The sequence below is a fragment of the Mauremys mutica genome, chromosome 15 (genome assembly GCF_020497125.1).
Source record: "Mauremys mutica isolate MM-2020 ecotype Southern chromosome 15, ASM2049712v1, whole genome shotgun sequence".
NCBI classification, from domain to species: Eukaryota; Metazoa; Chordata; order Testudines; family Geoemydidae; genus Mauremys; species Mauremys mutica.
This window is the reverse complement of record NC_059086.1, coordinates 35,962,572-35,982,602: the sequence shown is the minus strand read 5'-3', so window position 1 is coordinate 35,982,602 and position 20,031 is coordinate 35,962,572. Positions and strand designations below refer to the sequence as shown.

General features: G+C 64.9%; 1 protein-coding gene across 1 annotated transcript; it reads right to left on the bottom strand.

Moving 5' to 3' along the window:
- Positions 1–1,235: 1,235 nt before the first annotated feature.
- SYT5 (synaptotagmin 5) lies at positions 1,236–19,028 on the bottom strand. Its single transcript, XM_044989314.1, has 9 exons — positions 18,935–19,028; positions 11,914–12,072; positions 11,515–11,693; positions 10,389–10,508; positions 9,782–9,949; positions 7,849–8,016; positions 6,263–6,380; positions 5,658–5,791; positions 1,236–5,257 (listed from the first exon to the last, which is right to left on the bottom strand). Exons 1-9 carry the CDS (start codon positions 18,945–18,947, stop codon positions 5,048–5,050), a joined length of 1,269 nt encoding a protein of 422 aa, XP_044845249.1. The 5' UTR covers positions 18,948–19,028; the 3' UTR covers positions 1,236–5,047.
- Between the last annotated feature and the right edge of the window lie 1,003 nt (positions 19,029–20,031).

The following is a 20,031-nucleotide window of genomic DNA, read 5'->3' as shown; positions in this document are numbered from 1 at the left end:
CACACCCCCATCTATCTATCTATCTATCTATCTATCTATCTATCTATCTATCTATCCCCACACCCCCCCATCTATCTATCTATCGCTCTATCTATCCAGCCCTGCACACCCAGCTCTGTCTAACCCAGTCCATCTACGTATGCGCTGAGTCTAGACCAGCAGTTCTCACCTGGGGAGGCCGCCACGCAGGGCCAGGGTCAGGCTCGCTGGGGCCCAGGGCGGAAGCCAACGCCCCACCCCCACCGCCTGGGACTGAAGCCCGGGGTCCCCCGGGGCTGAAGCCGAAGGCCGAGCAATTGCCCTGCTGGCTACCCCGTAAGGTCGTGGGTTTGAGACGCAGAAAACAGTTGTTGTGGCACAAGTGGACCGTGGATTGTTTATAGCGTGTTGGGGGCGGGGGGGGGGCTCACTCATCTATCTGATCTGTCAGTCTATCGACTCCCCATACACACGCCTCTTTGGATCGGTTCATTTCGCTCGCCCGCCCGCCCGCCCGCCCTAGGCACACCTCGCTGACTTCCTTTCCTCTTTCCCTGCATCCCTCTCATCCTCCCTCTGTCCCACTCCCTCCCCTCCCCTTAATGGCACACAATGAATTACGTCTCTGGGAAGAAAAGGAGATTTTCATCTTCCTCTAAAGCCCTTGGTTGCTCCTGGATTGGCAAGGGATTTGCTGGGGGACAGAGTATTTAATACCATAATTTGCTCCGGATCAGCAGGCCCCAGGCTGGGGTTCCTAAGCAGGCAGGGCCTGGCCGGTGGCTAACACCTGTTCTCCTGCTCTTTGCTGGGATTACAAAATATAGCTACCGGCAGCAGCTGTGAACGTCCTGGTCATGCAGCCGCAACCAGGAGAGTATGTGTCAGGCTTGCCTGGCACGCAGCTCTTCACATCCTGCTTTGTTATTGTAGGGTCTCTCGTGAGCTCTGGGCTGGTTTGTCGTTATAGGGTCTTTTGTGAGAACCGGGCCTCGCTTGCTATTGTTGGGTTACTTGTGAACATTGGGAGCTGCATGCCGGTTGGTTGCGGGAGGGTCTCCGGTGAGCGGTGGGGCTATCAACCGGGAGCGTGATAAGGAGAAAGCTGATTGGAGTCACACGGAGCTGAGTCCGCTTTCGCCCGCCCCCGGCGTAAATCAAGGGAAGCTTAACTTTTATCTCCCCGCTTCCCCGTCGGAGACAATGAGGAAGACGCCGTTGAAAGATAGAGCTCTTCGATTTATTTCTGAGCAGACACGCGGTCAAAGACATCGATATGAAAACCTGTTCAAAAGGGGTGCGGCTTATAAAGGACAGCACCACTAAGGGGCGGGGACAGGGAGGTTCCTCAAAATGGGAGGGCGGGGCTAGAATCCACACACGTCATAGGTCACAAACGCTCCTCTTTGGCCTGTACACGATCCTGTCTGCCATTATCCTACAGCACATCTATCGCGGCACGGTGGTGGCCAGCTAGTTCTTGGCACACCCATTGTTACGGAGGTGGGGCGGTTGTCTTGAACCACGAACAAGGGGTTCCCGGAGGGGGCAAGGACGCAGCATCTCTTCAACACTTGGCAGAGGCCATCTTGCACCGGGCATTTACACACCGGTTGTTGCTAGAAGTTGGGACTTAGGGTGGAAAGGAGATTGGGGAGACTAGTATTACCTCACAGTTCACCATCATGTGGCATGGCCACCGTCTTGAATGACCACCCCCATCTTGAGTGGCCACCATCTTGAATGGTGGTCATCATCTCAAATGGCCACCCTCTTGAATGGCCACCCCCTATCTTGAGTGGCCACCATCTTGAATGGTGGTCATCATCTCAAACGGCCACCCTCTTGAATGGCCACCCCCCTCTTGAGTGGCCACCATCTTGAATGGTGGTCATCATCTCAAATGGCCACCCTCTTGAATGGCCACCCCCCTCTTGAGTGGCCATCATCTTGAATGGTGGTCATCATCTCAAACGGCCACCCTCTTGAATGGCCACCCCCCTCTTGAGTGGCCACCATCTTGAATGGTGGTCATCATCTCAAATGGCCACCCTCTTGAATGGCCACCCCCCTCTTGAGTGGCCACCATCTTGAATGGTGGTCATCATCTCAAATGGCCACCCTCTTGATAATCTCTCTGGTTTTTGCTAGAAGTTGGGGCCGGGAGATAAAGAGAGATGGAGAGATATAAGGGACTGGTCAGTGGAAGTAATTTAATGCTTCCGTCCATCTTGACAAAGGCCATCTTGAGCAGAGGTCATCTTGCCCTTCACTTTGCTTATGGCTAAAAGTTGAGACTGGGGGTCGAGGGTGGGGAGAAGGTGATGGACAGTTATCCAGCTAACAAGGACTTGGCCAATGGAATTACGACACAATCACGCCTACAGTCATGCCCGTCACTAAAATTTGGGACCAGAGAGAGGAGACAGAGGGGATAAGATTTAAATAGGGTGGATGGAAGGCGTTTTTTAGTCCCCAAAGAGTGCTAATTCTACAGTCGGAGGATAGTACCAAACATGCTACCTTGGTCAATACGAGAGACAAAATGGCCACCGCCCCCTACACGTGACCGTTCTTGGCCTGGTGAGGTGTCCTTCTTCTTGGCTCATTTTGCTGGGAACAGAAATCCCTGGACAGGGCAGGAATGAGAGATTCAGCTTTGGAGACTAAATAGCTGGAGGAAGCTGTTAGTAATGAAACAGAGCCAAGTTCCCTGTGAACTGAAATGGAGCCAGATGGGGCACGAGGAGAAAGGTGGCTCTGGGGTCGAGCAGAAGACGTCTGGGCAGTGAAAGCCAAGAGGTCGTTGTACTAATACTTTGCAGTCTTGCGTCTGAGGGCTTCAGACTGGGGTGTTAGCCCGGTTTTAGGGGTGTATGAAGAGGAAGTGGCTTGCCAGAAGACAGATGGTGAATAGGACCCAGGAGTCCTGACTCCAGATCCCACCTGCTCTAACCACTAGATCCCACTCCCCTCCCAGAGCCGGGAACAGAACCCAGGAGTCCTGGCTCCCAGCCCGCCCTGCTCTAACTTTCCCAGAGCCAGGGGTGATCATACCAAGTCCCCTCCCCCCACTCAAGGATGTTAATTAGCTATCAAGTGCGAGTATCAATGAACAGCAGCAAGATTTGGTACAACAGGAACCAGGTGGGGACTCGGATCGGCCTGATTTCATTGGCACAAGCTGAGCAGAAAACAACCCAAAACAAAACATCAACGGAGGTGGCTTATACCGAGCCAGGTAATAATCCCACCGGGCACTGGGACAGCAGGAGCTGAGCTCTTCGATGCTGGTGCCTTTAAAGGAATGGTCCTATTTTGGGGCTTGCGTAGGAAAGGGGCCTGCATTTGGAGGGTGGGTCTCATGTGTAAAGCTTGCAGTAGATTGAAATGCCCGAGGACCCATTGTCCAATGTGCACCACGAGGCAGCCAGAGGAGGGACGATATGAGCAAGGCATGTGTATTTGAATGTTGGCCCTCGTGGACGCTTGTTGTAAACCTGTTGTAAGCCTATAATAAACACGTTTGTAAACCAATAGTATACCTGCTGTGAACCCATAGTGACCCTGTTGTAAACCCACCGGGAACCTGTCGCAAAGCTATCGTAAACATGTACGTCTATAGTGAACCTGTTGTAAACCCGTGGTAAAGTCCCTGCTAGCCTGTAGTAGCCATATAGAAAACTTGTTGTAAGACTATAGAAAATAGGTTTGTAAACCAATAGTAAACTTGTTGTAAACATCTGGTACAGCCGTAGTGAACCTGTTCTAAACCCACAGTAAACTCAGTGTAAGCCTATAGTAAACATATAGCAAACCTGTTGTAGGTCTACAGTAAACATGTTTGTAAAACAACAGGAAACCTGTTGTCAACCCATAGTGAACTTGTTGTAAACCCATGTTTGTAAACAAATAGCAAACTGGCTGTAAACCTATAATAAACATGTTTGTAAATTAATAGTAAAGCCATAGTGAACCTGTTGTAAGTCTCTAGTGAACCTGTTGTAAACCCATTGTAAGCCTACAACAAAATGTAGTCACAATGTACTACAGTAAATAATGTTCAGTAATACGTAAAGTCATAGTAAATCTGTTGTAAACTCTCCGTAAACCTGTTGTAACCCTATATTAGACCTATCATAAGCCCGCAACAAATCTACAGTAAACGTGTCATGAACCTGTAGTAAACCCAAAGTATTCCTGTGTGAAACCCATAGTAAATATCTTGTAAGCCTATAGTAAATACATTGTGTAAAGCTGTAAGTGAACCTGGAGCCAATCAGTAGCCAAGCTATTATGACTAGATTTACAACAGGATTATACATGAAACCCAGTTTTAAAATATGGCATGTGAAGCTAAGTGTAACCATCGAGTGAATCTGTTGTAAACATATAGGAATCAAATCTCCAATAGGGTTACACATTAAGCTTAATTTTCAAAGGTGGCACCGTGCTATAGCAGCCAGTATATTGTAAACCCGTAGTAAACACAGCTACAATAGTTTCGTACAGGAGACTTGCGAGATCCAAAGGTGGAAATCTTTAGGGTGCCTCTGCTACAGATTTACAAGAGATTTACATGAGGCCTAGCTTTCAAGTGTGTCACCATACTATGACATCCACCTGTGCAAAGCTATAGTAGCCCTAAAGTAAACCTGTTGTAAGCTATTAGTAAACAGATTTACAATAGGTTTACACACAAGACCCAGTTTTCAAATGTGGCAGCACAACATGATGTGTAAATCTACTGCAGTCCTATTGTAAGCCCACAGTAACCTCATAGTAAACCCATGGTAACTCCATAGTAAACCTATAGTAACCCTATAGTAGACGTCCCACCAGCTTCTCGACACAACGCAAACCTCACGGTTCACACAGCGGATCAGAAACAGAAGGTTTGCTCGAAGATGTTTCACCAGGAACAGCTCTGAAAGAGGAAACAGGCTCACAGGCAACCCAACACACGCATTCTCCAGAGGCGCCTCACCCACACGTTCCCACTCGCTCAGGACGGGAGAGGGGACGGCTGCCCACCGGCTAGGCCAGGATGGGGGGTGAAGAGGGGGCATCAGGAGGTCTTCATGCCAACGACCACGTCCACCTCCTCTTCCGTCTGCAGGGTGTGCCACTGGGCGATGGGGCGCCGGGGATTGGCCAGCATGTCGGACCAGTGACGCAGCTCCGTGCCGGTGGCGTTGCAGCCCACGAAGACCTTCCCAATGGCCTCGTTCTTCCCCAGCTTGTCATAATCCAGGACGGTGAGAACAACCTGGACTTTCTGCCGGGGGAGGAGAGGTGCCACGGTGAACTCACCTCCCGCGGTGCCCCAGCTGGGGATCGGCCAGGGCCGTGAACTTCCCCGGCAGCGGTGCCACTAGCCAGGGATTTCCCGTGCCGTGCTGCGGGCTTCCCTGCAGCAGTGCCCCCAGCTGGGGATCCCCCACAGTGCTGTGATCTTCCCCCACAGCAGTAACATCCACGTCAAGCAGGTGAGAGAAGGGGGTGCCGGCTCCCATCTAGGGGGCACCGGCTCCCATCTGGCCCCAGAGCGGGGACGGGCTGTCTCAAGGGGGCAGGGAATGGGGCACGGGGCCCTTCCCCTCTAGGGGGCACCAGCTCCCATCCAGCCCCAGGACAGGAGCTGGCTGGCTCAGGGTTGGGGGGCGGGGGGGGCTCACCTGGATCTGCTCAAAGGGAACCTCGAAGCTGAAGGACTCGTTATAATAGGGGTTCAGGGTGTTTTTCTTAATGGTCGTTTTCTTCTTCTTCAGCCGCTTTCCGCCCTGCATCAGGTGGATTTTCACGTAGGGATCTGGGGGGTGAAGGGGACACAGTTCAGAACAGAGACCCCAGCCCCCACCTGGGCCTGAGGAGCAAGCCCCCGTCCTGCCCCCGAGCTGGGCCAGTCAGGTGACCCTCGAGGTGGCTATCCCACAATTCCTGGCTCCCGCAGGTTCAAGCACCCCAGTAAGTTTGCTGAGCCCCGAGGCCAGGGTGTCAATAGAGCTCGACCCCCTGGACATCCAGGCGTGAGCCTGACTCACTGGGGGCAGAGACGCGGCCTTGGCTGGGGCACTACTGTGGGGAAGCTCGCAGCACCGGGGTCTCCAGCTGGGGCACTGCTGGGAGGAAGCTCGCAGCATTGGGGTCCCCGGATGGGGCACTGCTGGGAGGAAGCTCGCAACACTGGGATCTCCAGCTGGGGCACTGCTGGGAGGAAGCTCGCAGCATTGGGGTCCCCGGATGGGGCACTGCTGGGAGGAAGCTCGCAGCGCTGTCTCACCTGACAGCCCCCCCACATCCATCTTCTTCAGGTTCTTGGCTTCCAGAACAATGACCGTGAGCTTCCCGGCCGTGGGGACGTAGCGCAGGGAGAAGCAAACGTCCCCCAACTTCTCCTGCTGTGGGGCACGGGGGGTGGGGGGAACAGTCAGACTAGGAGGGCTGGACTGCAGCTCCCCCCGCCCCAGGAATCCTACCTCTAGGGACCCCCTCTGCCGCATTAGCCAACGCTGCCCCCCCATCTCATCCTGCAGAGCCCCCTCCCCCCAGGGAATCCCACCCCCCAGAGCCCCCCTCCCCCCGGGCATCCCAGCCCCCAGAGCCCCCCTCCCCCAGGGAATCTCACCCCCCAGAGCCCCCCTCCCCCTGGGCATCCCATCCCCCAGAGCCCCCCTCCCCCCAGGCATCCCAACCCCCAGATCCCCCCTCCCCCCCCGGCATCCCAACCCCCAGATCCCCCCTCCCCCCCGGCATCCCAGCCCCCAGAGCCCCCCTCCCCCCAGGCATCCCAACCCCCAGATCCCCCCTCCCCCCAGGGAATCTCACCCCCCAGAGCCCCCCTCCCCCCGGGCATCCCCTCCCCCAGAGCCCCCCTCCCCCCTGGCATCCCACCCCCCCGAGCCCCCCTCCCCCCAGGCATCCCACCCCCCCGAGCCCCCCTCCCCCCAGGGCATCCCACCCCCCAGATCCCCCCTCCCCCCGGGCATCCCAACCCCCAGAGCCCCCCTCCCCCCAGGCATCCCACCCCCCAGTGCCCCCCTCCCCCCAGGGCATCCCACCCCCCAGATCCCCCCTCCCCCCCGGCATCCCAGCCCCCAGAGCCCCCCTCCCCCAGGGAATCCCACCCCCCAGACCCCCCCCCCCCCAGGTAATCCCACCCCCCAGATCCCCCCTCCCCCCAGGGAATCCCACCCCCCAGGCATCCCAACCCCCAGAGCCCCCCTCCCCCCAGGGAATCCCACCCCCCAGAGCCCCCCTCCCCCCAGGGAATCCCACCCCCCAGATCCCCCCTCCCCCCAGGAAATCCCACCCCCCAGATCCCCCCTCTCCCCAGGCATCCCACCCCCCAGAGCCCCCCTCCCCCCAGGGCATCCCAGCCCCCAGAGCCCCCCTCCCCCAGGGCATCCCAGCCCCCATCGCCCCCCTCCCCCAGGGAATCCCACCCCCCCGTGCCCCCCTCCCCCCAGGGAATCCCAGCCCCCAGAGCCCCCCTCCCCCCAGGGAATCCCACCCCCCAGACCCCACCTCCCCCCCGGGCATCCCATGCCCCAGAGCCCCCCTCCCCCAGGGAATCTCACCCCCAGAGCCCCCCTCCCCCCAGGGCATCCCATGCCCCAGAGCCCCCCTCCCCCAGGGAATCTCACCCCCAGAGCCCCCCTCCCCCCAGGCATCCCAAGCCCCAGATCCCCCCTCCCCCCAGGGAATCCCACCCCCCCCAGAGCCCCCCCCCCCCCAGGCATCCCACCCCCCCGCGCCCCCCCCCCCCCAGGCATCCCACCCCCCAGAGCCCCCCTCCCCCCCGGGAATCCCACCCCCCAGAGCCCCCCCCCCCGGTTGCCAGGTGACAGCCCGTGGGCGGGGCCTCACCTCCTCCCGCGCGGCAGGCTGCAGGTCCCGCCAGGCCTCGACGGGCTGGGCCAGGTCCAGGCTGCTCATGGGCACCCGCAGCTCCCCGATGGCGTCGTGCTTGGAGAACCGGTCGAAGTCGTAGACGGCCATGAGCAGCGTCCGCCCGCCCAGCGCCGCGTAGGGGACCTGGGGGTGGGGGAGAGCTCAGCAGCGCCCCTCCCCCAGCGGGGCTGCGGGTCGGGAGTGAGGGGCACCGGCAGAGCTGGAGGGCACGGAGGGGGCTGCGGGTCGGGAGTGAGGGGCACCGGCAGAGCTGGGGGGCACGGTGGGGGCTGCGGGTCGGGAGTGAGGGGCACCGGCAGAGCTGGGGGGCACGGAGGGGGCTGCGGGTCGGGAGTGAGGGGCACCGGCAGAGCTGGGGGGCACAGAGGGGGCTGCGGGTCGGGAGTGAGGGGCACCGGCAGAGCTGGGGGGAACAGAGGGGGCTGCGGGTCGGGAGTGAGGGGCACCGGCAGAGCTGGGGGGCACGGAGGGGGCTGCGGGTCGGGAGTGAGGGGCACCGGCAGAGCTGGGGGACACGGAGGGGGCTGCGGGTCGGCAGTGAGGGGCACCGGCAGGGCTGGGGGGCACGGAGGGGGCTGCGGGTCGGGAGTGAGGGGCACCGGCAGAGCTGGGGGGCACGGAGGGGGCTGCGGGTCGGGAGTGAGGGGCACCGGCAGAGCTGGGGGACACGGAAGGGGCTGCGGGTCAGGAGTGAGGGGCACCGGCAGAGCTGGGGGACACGGAGGGGGCTGCGGGTCGGCAGTGAGGGGCACCGGCAGAGCTGGGGGGCACAGAGGGGGCTGCGGGTCGGGAGTGAGGGGCACCGGCAGAGCTGGGGGGCACGGAGGGGGCTGCGGGTCGGGAGTGAGGGGCACCGGCAGAGCTGGGGGGCACGGAGGGCTGCGGGTCGGGAGTGAGGGGCACCGGCAGAGCTGGGGGGCACAGAGGGGGCTGCGGGTCGGGAGTGAGGGGCACCGGCAGAGCTGGGCGGCACGGAGGGGGCTGCGGGTCGGGAGTGAGGGGCACCGGCAGAGCTGGGGGGCACAGAGGGGGCTGCGGGTCGGGAGTGAGGGGCACCGGCAGAGCTGGGGGGCACAGAGGGGGCTGCGGGTCGGGAGTGAGGGGCACCGGCAGAGCTGGGGGGCACGGAGGGGGCTGCGGGTCGGGAGTGAGGGGCACCGGCAGAGCTGGGGGACACGGAGGGGGCTGCGGGTCAGGAGTGAGGGGCACCGGCAGAGCTGGGGGGCACAGAGGGGGCTGCAGGTTGGGAGTGAGGGGCACCGGCAGGGCTGGGGGGCACGGAGGGGGCTGCGGGTCGGGAGTGAGGGGCACCGGCAGGGCTGGGGGGCACGGAGGGGGCTGCGGGTCGGGAGTGAGGGGCACCGGCAGAGCTGGGGGGCACGGAGGGGGCTGCGGGTCGGGAGTGAGGGGCACCGGCAGAGCTGGGGGGCAGGGAGAGGGCTGCGGGTCGGGAGTGAGGGGCACCGGCAGAGCTGGGGGGCACAGAGGGGGCTGCGGGTGGGGCGTGAGGGGCACCAGCAGAGCGGGGGGGCACGGCGCGGGCTGCGGGTCGGGAGTGAGGGGCACCGGCAGAGCTGGGGGGCACGGGGGCTGCGGGTCGGGAGTGAGGGGCACCAGCAGAGCTGGGGGGAACAGAGGGGGCTGCGGGTCGGGAGTGAGGGGCACCGGCAGAGCTGGGGGGCACAGAGAGGGCTGCGGGTCGGGAGTGAGGGGCACCGGCAGAGCTGGGGGGCACGGAGGGGGCTGCGGGTCGGGAGTGAGGGGCACCGGCAGAGCTGGGGGGCACGGAGAGGGCTGCGGGTCGGGAGTGAGGGGCACCGGCAGAGCTGGGGGGCACAGAGGGGGCTGCGGGTCGGGAGTGAGGGGCACCGGGAGTGAGGGACGTTACCTTGAAGGTGAAGGTCTCGTTGAACGTGGGGTTCAGGGTTTTCCGATGCACTTTGGTCTCGTGTTTTTTCTTCTTCTCAGGGAGCAGGAAGACTTTGACGTAGGGGTCGGACGTGCCCCCGATGTCCAGCGCCGGCAGGTCGGCTGCCTGGATGATGCCCACCAACAGCTGGGACAGGGTGAAAGGGAAAAGTCCTGGTGTGACACAGGGTGTCAGCCATGCTGTGAGCTTCCCCCACAGCAGTGCCCCAGCCGGGCGACGCAGGACTCCTGGGTTCTCTCCCCAGCTCTGGGAGGGGAGTTGGGTCTAGTGGTTAGAGCAGGGGGCTGGAGGCCAGGACTCCTGGGTTCTCTCCCCAGCTCAGGGAGGGGAGTGGGGTCTAGTGGTCGGAGCTGGGGGGCCGGGAGCCAGGACTCCTGGGTTCCCTCCTCGGCTCTGGGAGGGGAGTGGGGTCTAGTGGTTACAGTGGGGGGTGGGGGCTGGGAAGCAGGAGTCCTGTGTTCCATTCCCAGCTCTGGGCGGGGAGGGCTTTTTTACTAGGTTGGAATTGCGGGGGATGCGAGTCCGGACACCTGGGTCCCTCGCCAGGCCACGCGGGAGCACCCACCTGCCCGTTTTGGAAGTCGTAGTCCAGCGAGTACTGCAGCTTCCCCAGCTTCTCCTGGCGCTTCTCGTCCGTAGGCTCAGGCAGCAGCGCCGGGTCCAGGTCCTCAATGTCGGGCTGCACCTGGGGGGGAGAGAAACACCCTGTGTACAGCCAACCCCTCAGTTACACAGCGCAGGGCCCGGCCCCTCCAGCAGGGGGCGCCAGGGACACACACACAGAGCGCAGGGCCCGGCCCCTCCAGCAGGGGGCGCCAGGGACACACACACAGCGCAGGGCCCGGCCCCTCCAGCAGGGGGCACCAGGGACACACACAGCGCAGGGCCCGGCCCCTCCAGCAGGGGGCGCCAGGGACACACACAGCGCAGGGCCCGGCCCCTCCAGCAGGGGGCGCCAGGGAGACAGACACAGCGCAGGGCCGGGCCCCTCCAGCAGGGGGCGCCAGGGGGACACACACACAGCGCAGGGCCCGGCCCCTCCAGCAGGGGGCGCCAGGGGGACACACAGCGCAGGGCCCGGCCCCTCCAGCAGGGGGCGCCAGGGAGACAGACACAGCGCAGGGCCCGGCCCCTCCAGCAGGGGGCGCCAGGGACACACACACATCACTTATACAACCATGACCCACAAGAGCTGCACTCTGCCTCCCCCCGCCCCACACAGAACTACCCCCACCCCCCCTCGGCAGAGCGTCCAGGCAGCCCCCAAGGTCAGAGGCTGCTGCCTCAGGGGCTGACGGCTCAGGCATCTGAGAGGCTCAGGAGATAAGCAGCTCAATAGCAGCTGAGTCCAGAACTGGGCCCTGCCCCCCCCCCCTGCCCCAGACTCCCACCCTGGGGCCGGGTGGGAGCCGGCGCCCCCCAGAGGGGACAGGCCTCTGCCCCATTCCCTGCCCCCCTGGGCCAGCCAGGCCCTGCCCTGGGGCCGGGTGGGAGCCGGCACCCCCTAGAGGGGCCAGGCCTCTGCCCCATTCCCTGCCCCCCTGAGCCAGCCAGTCCCTGCCCTGGGGCCGGGTGGGAGCCGGCGCCCCCCAGAGGGGACAGGCCCCAGGCCCCATTCCCTGCCCCCCTGGGCCAGCCAGGCCCTGCCCTGGGGCCGGGTGGGAGCCGGCGCCCCCTAGTGGGGGCCTCACCTTGTCGATGTAGCTCTGGCCCAGCTCCTTCACCTCCTTCAGGTTGATCTGAGCCTTCGCTTTCTCCTTCCCCTTCTTCCCCTTCTTCCCCTTCCCGCGTTTCTTGCAGGCGCAGGCGCAGCAGCCGAGCAGCAGAAGAGCCGCCAGGATCAGGATGGTGGCCACGGCCCAGGGCGGGACTGCGGGGGGAGACGGGGGGGACAGAGCGGGAGTGAGACGCGGCCCCTCTGGGGCGGGGGGCTGGTTACGGGGGGGATCCCTCGCCCTGCGCTGGGACGCAGCCCCTCTGGGGTGGGGGGTGCGTCTACAGGGACCTCTGACCCAGTGCTGAGATGCGACTGCCTCTGGGGCGGGGCGCTGGGGCTATGGGGCGGGGATCCCCCCCCCCCGAGCACTCACTTGGCAGCTTGCTGAGCTTGTTCATGAACTTGTCCTTCATGTCGGAGAAGACGTTCTCCTTGCTGGGCGTCTCGGTGGCGTTCAGGGCCGGCTCGGTGGGAGGCGCGGTCACCTCCGAGGCCAGCATGGCCGATCGCCGAGCTGCGTTCATCTTTGCGCCTGGGGGAGGGGAGGGCACAGCTCTGGGTCGGCCGATCAGCACAGGGGCAGAGGGACTGCCCCAAGGGTGCCCGCCTGCCCCCGCCTGAGTCTGCCGAGAGCCTGAACCCATTGCTCAGAGAGGTGTGAATTGTCCCAAGTGCTCCATACATCTCGCCGGGGTGTTAACTACCAGCGCCATTGCTGTGGGGGGGTCTCCACCAACCCCTCCCTGCTGTCTGGGGAGGTCCCCACCAACCCCTCCCTGCAGGGGCTTTGTCTGTGCAGGAGGAGCTACCATCCCCCTCCCAAGCAGTCTCCCCCTGGCTTCTGAGGTAGGCACTGCAGGATCCCACTGCTACCACCAAATCCGAGAGTGGAGCTGTGGGCTCCTTGGTGAGGGGGTACCCTCAGCAAGGGGTGGTATGTGGGACGCTGGCTGACCAGAAGCCTGGGTCACCTGTCGGTCAGTTTAGCTCAGGATAGGTACTGAACTTAGACGTGTGTATTGTTTAGCCCCGGCAAGGTGCTTGTAAGTGGCCACCGGCATCAACCGCACGGGCGAGGTCGGGAATCCAGGAAATGGGTCAAATTAGCTTGATAAGCTTGAAAGGATTTGCCCTAAATGTGTGAACCTAGGCCCGGGAATCCCCCCCCCTCCCCCAGCAGAAGGACAATCAAACTGGACGATCCATCAAACTGAGTCCCGGCTCTCCACAGCTCTCCCTGACGGCTCCTCCAGCTCCTATGCATTGGGCCGGGGCCGCCCTGGGGGGACAACGGCTGAGCCACAAACACAGACACGGCGCTTGCGTTGCTACCCGCTGGCAAACTGCCTCTGCGCCCTGCACTCCACGGGGTGAGGAATCGAACCCAGGAGTCCTGGTTCCCAGGCTCCCACTGCTCTAGCCACTGGACCCCGCTCCCCTCCCCAAGCCAGGGAGAGAACCCAGGAGTCCTGGTTCCCAGGCCCCCACTGCTCTAGCCACTGGACCCCGCTCCCCTCCCAGAGCTGGGGAGGGAACCCAGGAGTCCTGGATCACGCCCCCCCACTCTAACCGCTGGACCCCACTCCCCTCCCCAAGCCAGGGAGAGAACCCAGGAGTCCTGGTTCCCAGGCCCCCACTGCTCTAGCCACTGGACCCCGTTCCCCTCCCCAAGCCAGGGAGAGAACCCAGGAGTCCTGGTTCCCAGGCCCCCACTGCTCTAGCCACTGGACCCCGCTCCACTTCCAGAGCTGGGGAGAGAACCCAGGAGTCCTGGATCACGCCCCCCCACTCTAACCACTGGACCCCACTCCCCTCCCCAAGCCAGGGAGAGAACCCAGGAGTCCTGGCGCCCAGGACCCCACTGCTCTAAACATTGGACCCCACTCCCCTCCCAGAACCGGGGAGAGAACCCAGGAATCCTGGATCCCCCCCACACACACATTCTAACCACTGGACCCCACTCCCCTCCCCAAGCCAGGGAGAGAACCCAGGAGTCCTGGCTCCCAGCCCTCCCCCCGCTCTAACCACTAGACCCCCCCCTTTCCTGCCATACCAGGCACTGTTAGTGCCTGACCCCATAATGGGCTGTGAACGGACCCGGGTTTAGTGCTGACTGTCCAGGTGCAGGGAGGAGCTCATGGATGGGGGATTCCTGGCATTGCCAGAGGGGAATCCCCATTAGCCAGTTGCCCTGCGGGGTCTATGCCACAACGCCAAAAGCGCTCTGCTCCCACCCAGCAGGGGGCAGCACTGCGCTCAGTGTCACGGGGAGGTGTCGTCCCCTCCAGCCTATCCTCCCCCCCCCCCCGCCAGCCCAGGTGATGGGAGAGAGGCTGGTCGTCATGGTTACCCCTCTGGCAGAGCGGGGGGGGGGGTGTATCCCTTGGTGGGAGAGGCGGGGCCGTAGTCTGCCCCGCCCACGCTGGGAGTGGCCAGGTGAGGGTGGGGAAATTGAGAAAGTGAGGGTGTGGATGGGGAGGGTGTGGATGGGGGTGGAGGGAGGGTGTGGATGGAGGGGTTGGTTGGATGGAGGGTGGGGATGGAGGGAGGGTGGAGAGGGAGGGAGGGTGTGAATGGGAAGGGGAGGGTGTGAATGGGGATGGAGGAAGGGTGGGTGTGAATGGGGAGGGAGGCAAGGTGTGAATGGGGATGACTGGAGGGTGTGAATGAATGGATAGAGGGTGTGAATGGGGATGGCTGGATTGGATGGAGTGAATGCGGAGGGCGGGGCGGGAGGGATAGAGGGTGTGGATGGGGATGGCTGGATTGGATGGAGTGAATGCGGAGGGCGGGGCGGGAGGGATAGAGGGTGTGAATGGGGATGGCTGGAGGGTGTGAATGGGGATGGCTGGATTGGATGGAGTGAATGGGGAGGGCGGGGCGGGATGGATAGAGGGTGTGGATGGGGATGGCCAGAGGGTGTGAATGGGGATGGAGGAAGGGTGTGTGTGAATGGGGAGGGAGGCAAGGTGTGAATGGGGATGACTGGAGGGTGTGAATGAATGGATAGAGGGTGTGGATGGGGATGGCTGGATTGGATGGAGTGAGTGGGGAGGGCGGGGTGGGAGGGATAGAGGGTGTGAATGGGGATGGCCGGAGGGTGTGAATGGGGATGGCTGGATTGGATGGAGTGAGTGGGGAGGGATGGACAGAGGGTGTGGATGGGGATGGATGAAAGACAAGGTGGGGGAGGGAACATCTTCTCTTGGGCCAACTTCTGCTGGTGGTGGAGACGCGCGTCCGAGCCGCACGAGCTCTGCACACAGCTGGCTGGCTGGCTGGCTGGCTGGGGGGCGTATGGGGCTGGCCGGCCGGGCCGACGCCGGGGACGGGCAGTGGGGTGGTAGCTCCGGCTGGCCGGCCGGGCCGACGCCGGGGACGGGCAGTGGGGTGGTAGCTCCGGCTGGCCGGCCGGGCCGACGCCGGGGACGGGCAGTGGGGTGGTAGCTCCGGCTGGCCGGCCGGGCCGACGCCGGGGACGGGCAGTGGGGTGGTAGCTCTGGCTGGCCGGCCGGGCCGACGCCAGGGACGGGCAGTGGGGTGGTAGCTCCGGCTGGCCGATGAGACGGGGAGGTGCCCGGGGACACGTACAGCGCCCGTTAAAGTGCCTGGGGCCGGCACTGCTCACTAATCCCCCCCAGCTCACAGATGGAGTCGAGTGGATTAACTCCCCCCCACACCCACCCACCAGCAGCAGGATTGACCCAGTGCCGGGTGGGGCGTGAGCGGCGCTGCACGTCGTGGGGTGGGCATCCTGGGCTGGAGCCTTCACCTCCCCCTGGCCCGGGCAGGGGCCCACCACCTCCGCCTCACCAGCAGGACGCCTGGGTCCAGTTCCAGACGCCTTCTCTGTGGGTCTGGTCCCACCCTGGGCCTCACTTTCCCCATGGAATTGAAAGCACGAGCCCCCCTTGAGTCAGGCTGAGGGCTCCCCTGGGCGGGCAGGGCCTGGCTTCAGCTGGGGGGGGGACAGGCATGGGCAGTGCCTGCCACGACAGGGCTCCCAGCTCGGGGCGGGGGCTGAACCCGGGGAAAAGACCCAGACGTCCTGGCTCCCAGTCGAGTGCTTTAAGCGCAAAGCCAGGGCCTGCTTCCTATGCTGGACGTGCACAGAGCCAGGGTAACACAAGAGACCCCCCCGCCCCCGGCTCAAACCCACGGGCCCGTCTAGCGCGGTATCCGGCCCCTGCCCCAGATCGGAGCTGAGGGCCCCTCCGCCCCGGCGATTGCTCACCCAGCGCAGCCGGCCGCTCGCTCTCTCTCATGCAATCTCGCTGCCCCGGGCCCTGACGCCCGCTTGTGCTGAGCTGGGTGACAGCTCCCCCCACCCCCCCGCCGGCGCCCGTCAGCCCAGGCCTTCGTCAAACAGAGCAACCACCGGAAACCAGCACCGTGCAAGGGGGACTGGGACACGGGGCCTGTCCCCTCTAGGGGGCGCCGGCTCCCATCCAGCCCTGGGGCAGGGACTGGCTGGCTCAGGGGGGCGGGAAATGGGGCAGGGGCCTGTCCCCTCTAGGGGGCGCCGGCTCCCACCCGGCCCCAGGGCAGGGACTGGCTGGCTCAGGGGGGCAGGGAATGGGGCAGGGGCCTGTCCCCTCTAGGGGGTGCCGGCTCCCATCCAGCCCCGGGGCAGGGACTGGCTGGCTCAGGGGGGCCCCCAGCCCCCAGAGGCCAACAGACAAAGCCCAGCCTGTCACACAGGCCCGAACACACGTCCCCACACGTCAGCCTGACGTCCGCGCTGTGGGGCTGGGGGAACCACATCACTTTAATGACGTGTCAGTGGAGTGACACAGTGTATCACGACTCCTGGGTTCTCTCCCCGGCTCTGGGAGGGGAGTGGGGTCTAGTGGTTAGAGCTGGGAGTTGGGGGGGCTGGGAGCCAGGACTCCTGGGTTCTCTCCCCGGCTCTAGGAGGTGGGTTCTCTGAGTCAACCAACCTCTCTCCCCTGCTACCACGTCCCACTGCCGTGAAATGAGTTTGCTGGGCTTGAGCCCCTGTTACGGCACAACCTCCGAGGGGCACTAACCCACAGCCTCAGCAAGGGGGGGCGATATGGCTGACTAGGCCAGAAGAACTGAACCCCCCCAGTAAAGACTTCCCCTGGGGGCGGGGACAGGGGAAAAGCTGTGAATGTGGGGAGCCTGGAGCTGGGCTAGCAGGGGGCTGCGGGTCGGGAGTGAGGGGCACCGGCAGGGCTGGGGGGAGCCCGGAGCTGGGCTAGCAGGGGCTGCGGGTCAGGAGTGAGGGGCACCGGCAGGGCTGGGGGGAGCCCAGGGCTGGGCTAGCAGGGGCTGCGGGTCGGGAGTGAGGGGCACCGGCAGGGCTGGGGGGGAGCCCGGGGCTGGGCTAACAGGGGGCTGCGGGTTGGGAGTGAGGGGCACCGGCAGAGCTGGGGGGAGCCCAGGGCTGGGCTAGCAGGGGCTGCGGATCGGGAGTGAGGGGCACCGGCAGGGCTGGGGGGAGCCCAGGGCTGGGCTGGCAGGGGGCTGCGGGTCGGGAGTGAGGGGCACCGGCAGGGCTGGGGGGGCCCAGGGCTGGGCTGGCAGGGGGCTGCGGGTCGGGAGTGAGGGGCGCTGGTGCGGGAGCAGGGAGCCCAGGGCCGGGCGGGTGCATGTGTCTCTGCCTCCGTGTGCGGTTTTCCGGTTCTGACTCCCTGCGTACGTGTGTTTCCCACACACACCCGTGTGCCCCGAGGCAGGAGCAGCCACAACAGCTGGGCCCTTCTGCACCACAACAGCCCCCGCCCCAGCAACAAAACCCAACACGCTGCAAGACCAGGGCCCGCCAGGGGGAAAGTGAGCTGGGGAGAGAACCCAGGAGTCCTGGCTCCCAGCCCCCCCACTCTAACCACCAGCCCCACTCCCCTCCCAGAGCTGGGGAGAGAACCCAGGAGTCCTGGTTCCCAGACCCCCCAACCACTAGCCTCCACTCCCCTCCCAGAGCCAGGAGAGAACCCAGGAGTCCTGGCTCCCAGCTCCCCCCCCCCCCCCTCCCAGAGCCAGGGAGAGAACCCAGGAGTCCTGGCTCCAACCCGCCCCTCCCCCCGCCCACATGGGGTGTGGGCTACAGGGCATGTGCTTTGAGCACTGGACATCCCCCATCGGCCGTATCTCCACTGGATCAGTGGGGCCAGCCCCCCAGCTGGCCTGACCTGGGCTGGTCCGTGGGTCTGTGGCTGGGGAGATGGTTTCACCTGGGAAGTGGGACCCCACCTTGCGGAGCGCATCCATCTGGCCTGGCCCTGGTGGCAGCGGGTGTCCCGCTTGGGGCATCAGGGCAGGAGACGGGCCCCTCCCCAGCCCCAGCCGCCGTGAGTCAGCCCTGGAGCCGGCCAAGAACCTGGCCCCGGCCTGGCCCCTCCGGCGCCCGGGGTCCCGTGAGACACACACCGGACGGGAGCCGACCGCGCTGAACTATTGACCCTCCCAATCCCCAGCATGACTCCGCTTCCCGCCCAGCCCCCTCCCGGAGTCTGACCCACGGACCCTGCCCCCTCCTCGCCCCCCAGGTCCCCCCACCCCACCCGGGGCCGTGAGCTCCCCTCTGCCCATCTGATCCTCACCGCTCCCCAAGGGGGCCAGGAGCCAGGGGCTGCAGCTGCACTGGGGTCCATGGGCCCAGACCCCCAGCTGGGGCCACCAGCCCGCAGCTCCATTGGATCAGTGGGGCCAGACCCCCGGCCTGGCCAGTGGCCGCAGCTCCATTGGATCAGTGGGGCCAGACCCCCGGCCTGGCCAGTGGCCGCAGCTCCATTGGATCAGTGGGGCCAGACCCCCGGCCTGGCCAGTGGCCGCAGCTCCATTGGATCAGTGGGCCCAGACCCCCGGCCTGGCCAGTGGCCGCAGCTCCATTGGATCAGTGGGGCCAGACCCCCGGCCTGGCCAGTGGCCGCAGCTCCATTGGATCAGTGGGGCCAGACCCCCGGCCTGGCCAGTGGCCGCAGCTCCATTGGATCAGTGGGGCCAGACCCCCGGCCTGGCCAGTGGCCGCAGCTCCATTGGATTTGTGGGGCCAGACCCCCGGCCTGGCCAGTGGCCGCAGCTCCATTGGATTTGTGGGGCCAGACCCCCAGCTGGCGTGACTCAGAGTCACTCCGGAGTGACACCCCTTTAGACACCAGCTGAGCCGCTCCCCTCTATGGAGCGAATTTGCCCATCAAGACACAGCGGGCGCTTCTAGGGACAGATCCTCAGCCAGTGTAAACGGGTGTCACTCCAGAGTGACACCGATGGACCCAGCCGGGACCCGGCCCCCCCTCCCCCAGCCGCGATGGGACCCTTCAGCCGCTCCCCGCCCCGCGGCTTTGTTCCCCCTCCCCGCCCCCCTCCTCCCCGGCCCCCCAAGTCCTCAGCGCCGGCGGCTCCCATGGGGGGGAGCGGGGGGCTCCTACCGTCTCCCTCCATCGCGGCGCGGGGAAGCGCGGGGGCGGCCGGAGCGGGGCTCGGAGCTGTCCGCCCCGCGGTGCTGAACGGCGGCGGGGTGGGGCGGGGGGTGGGGACAGGGGGGGGAGGGGCTCCCCCGTGGCAGGGAGGGAGGGGGAGGGGCTCTGCCATCCCTGGGAGGGGAGGGGCTCTTCCGTCACAGGCTGAGAGCGGGGGGGGGGCTCTCATTGCAGGGAGGGGGTGGGCCTGGGGGGCTCTCCCATGGCGGGGAAGGAGGGGGGTGGGGGCTCTGGGTTCGGATCCCCAGGCTGGAATGGTTCGTCCCGATCAGCAATTGGGGCGGGGGCGGTGAGGAGCAGGGCCCAGCAGGGGGCGCCAGGGACACACACAGCGCAGGGCCCGGCCCCTCCAGCAGGGGGCGCCAGGGACACACCCAGTGCAGGGCCGGGCCCCTCCAGCAGGGGGCGCCAGGGACACACACAGAGCGCAGGGCCCGGCCCCTCCAGCAGGGGGCGCCAGGGACACACACAGAGCCCAGGGCCCGGCCCCTCCAGCAGGGGGCGCCAGGGACACACACAGAGCCCAGGGCCCGGCCCCTCCAGCAGGGGGCGCCAGGGACACACACAGAGCGCAGGGCCCGACCCCTCCAGCAGGGGGCGCCAGGGACACACGCACAGCGCAGGGCCCGGCCCCTCCAGCAGGGGGCGCCAGGGACACACACACAGCGCAGGGCCCGACCCCTCCAGCAGGGGGCGCCAGGGACACACCCACAGTGCAGGGCCCGGCCCCTCCAGCAGGGGGCGCCAGGGACACACACAGCGCAGGGCCCGGCCCCTCCAGCAGGGGGCGCCAGGGACACACACAGCACAGGGCCCGGTCCCTCCAGCAGGGGGCGCCAGGGACACACACAGCACAGGGCCCGGCCCCTCCAGCAGGGGGTGCCAGGGACACACACACAGCACAGGGCCCGGTCCCTCCAGCAGGGGGCGCCAGGGACACACACACAGTGCAGGGCCCGGCCCCTCCAGCAGGGGGCACCAGGATCACACACACAGCGCAGGGCCCGGCCCCTCCAGCAGGGGGCGCCAGGGACACACACACAGCG

Bases quoted from the DNA above. Each gene is read 5' to 3' on its own strand.
- SYT5 (XM_044989314.1), bottom strand. The intron at 8,017-9,781 runs GTAACGTCCCTC...CCCCACCCCCAG, and splicing joins ACGAGACCTTCACCTTCAAG to GTCCCCTACGCGGCGCTGGG. The intron at 5,792-6,262 runs GTGAGACAGCGC...TTCACCCCCCAG, and splicing joins GGATGTGGGGGGGCTGTCAG to ATCCCTACGTGAAAATCCAC.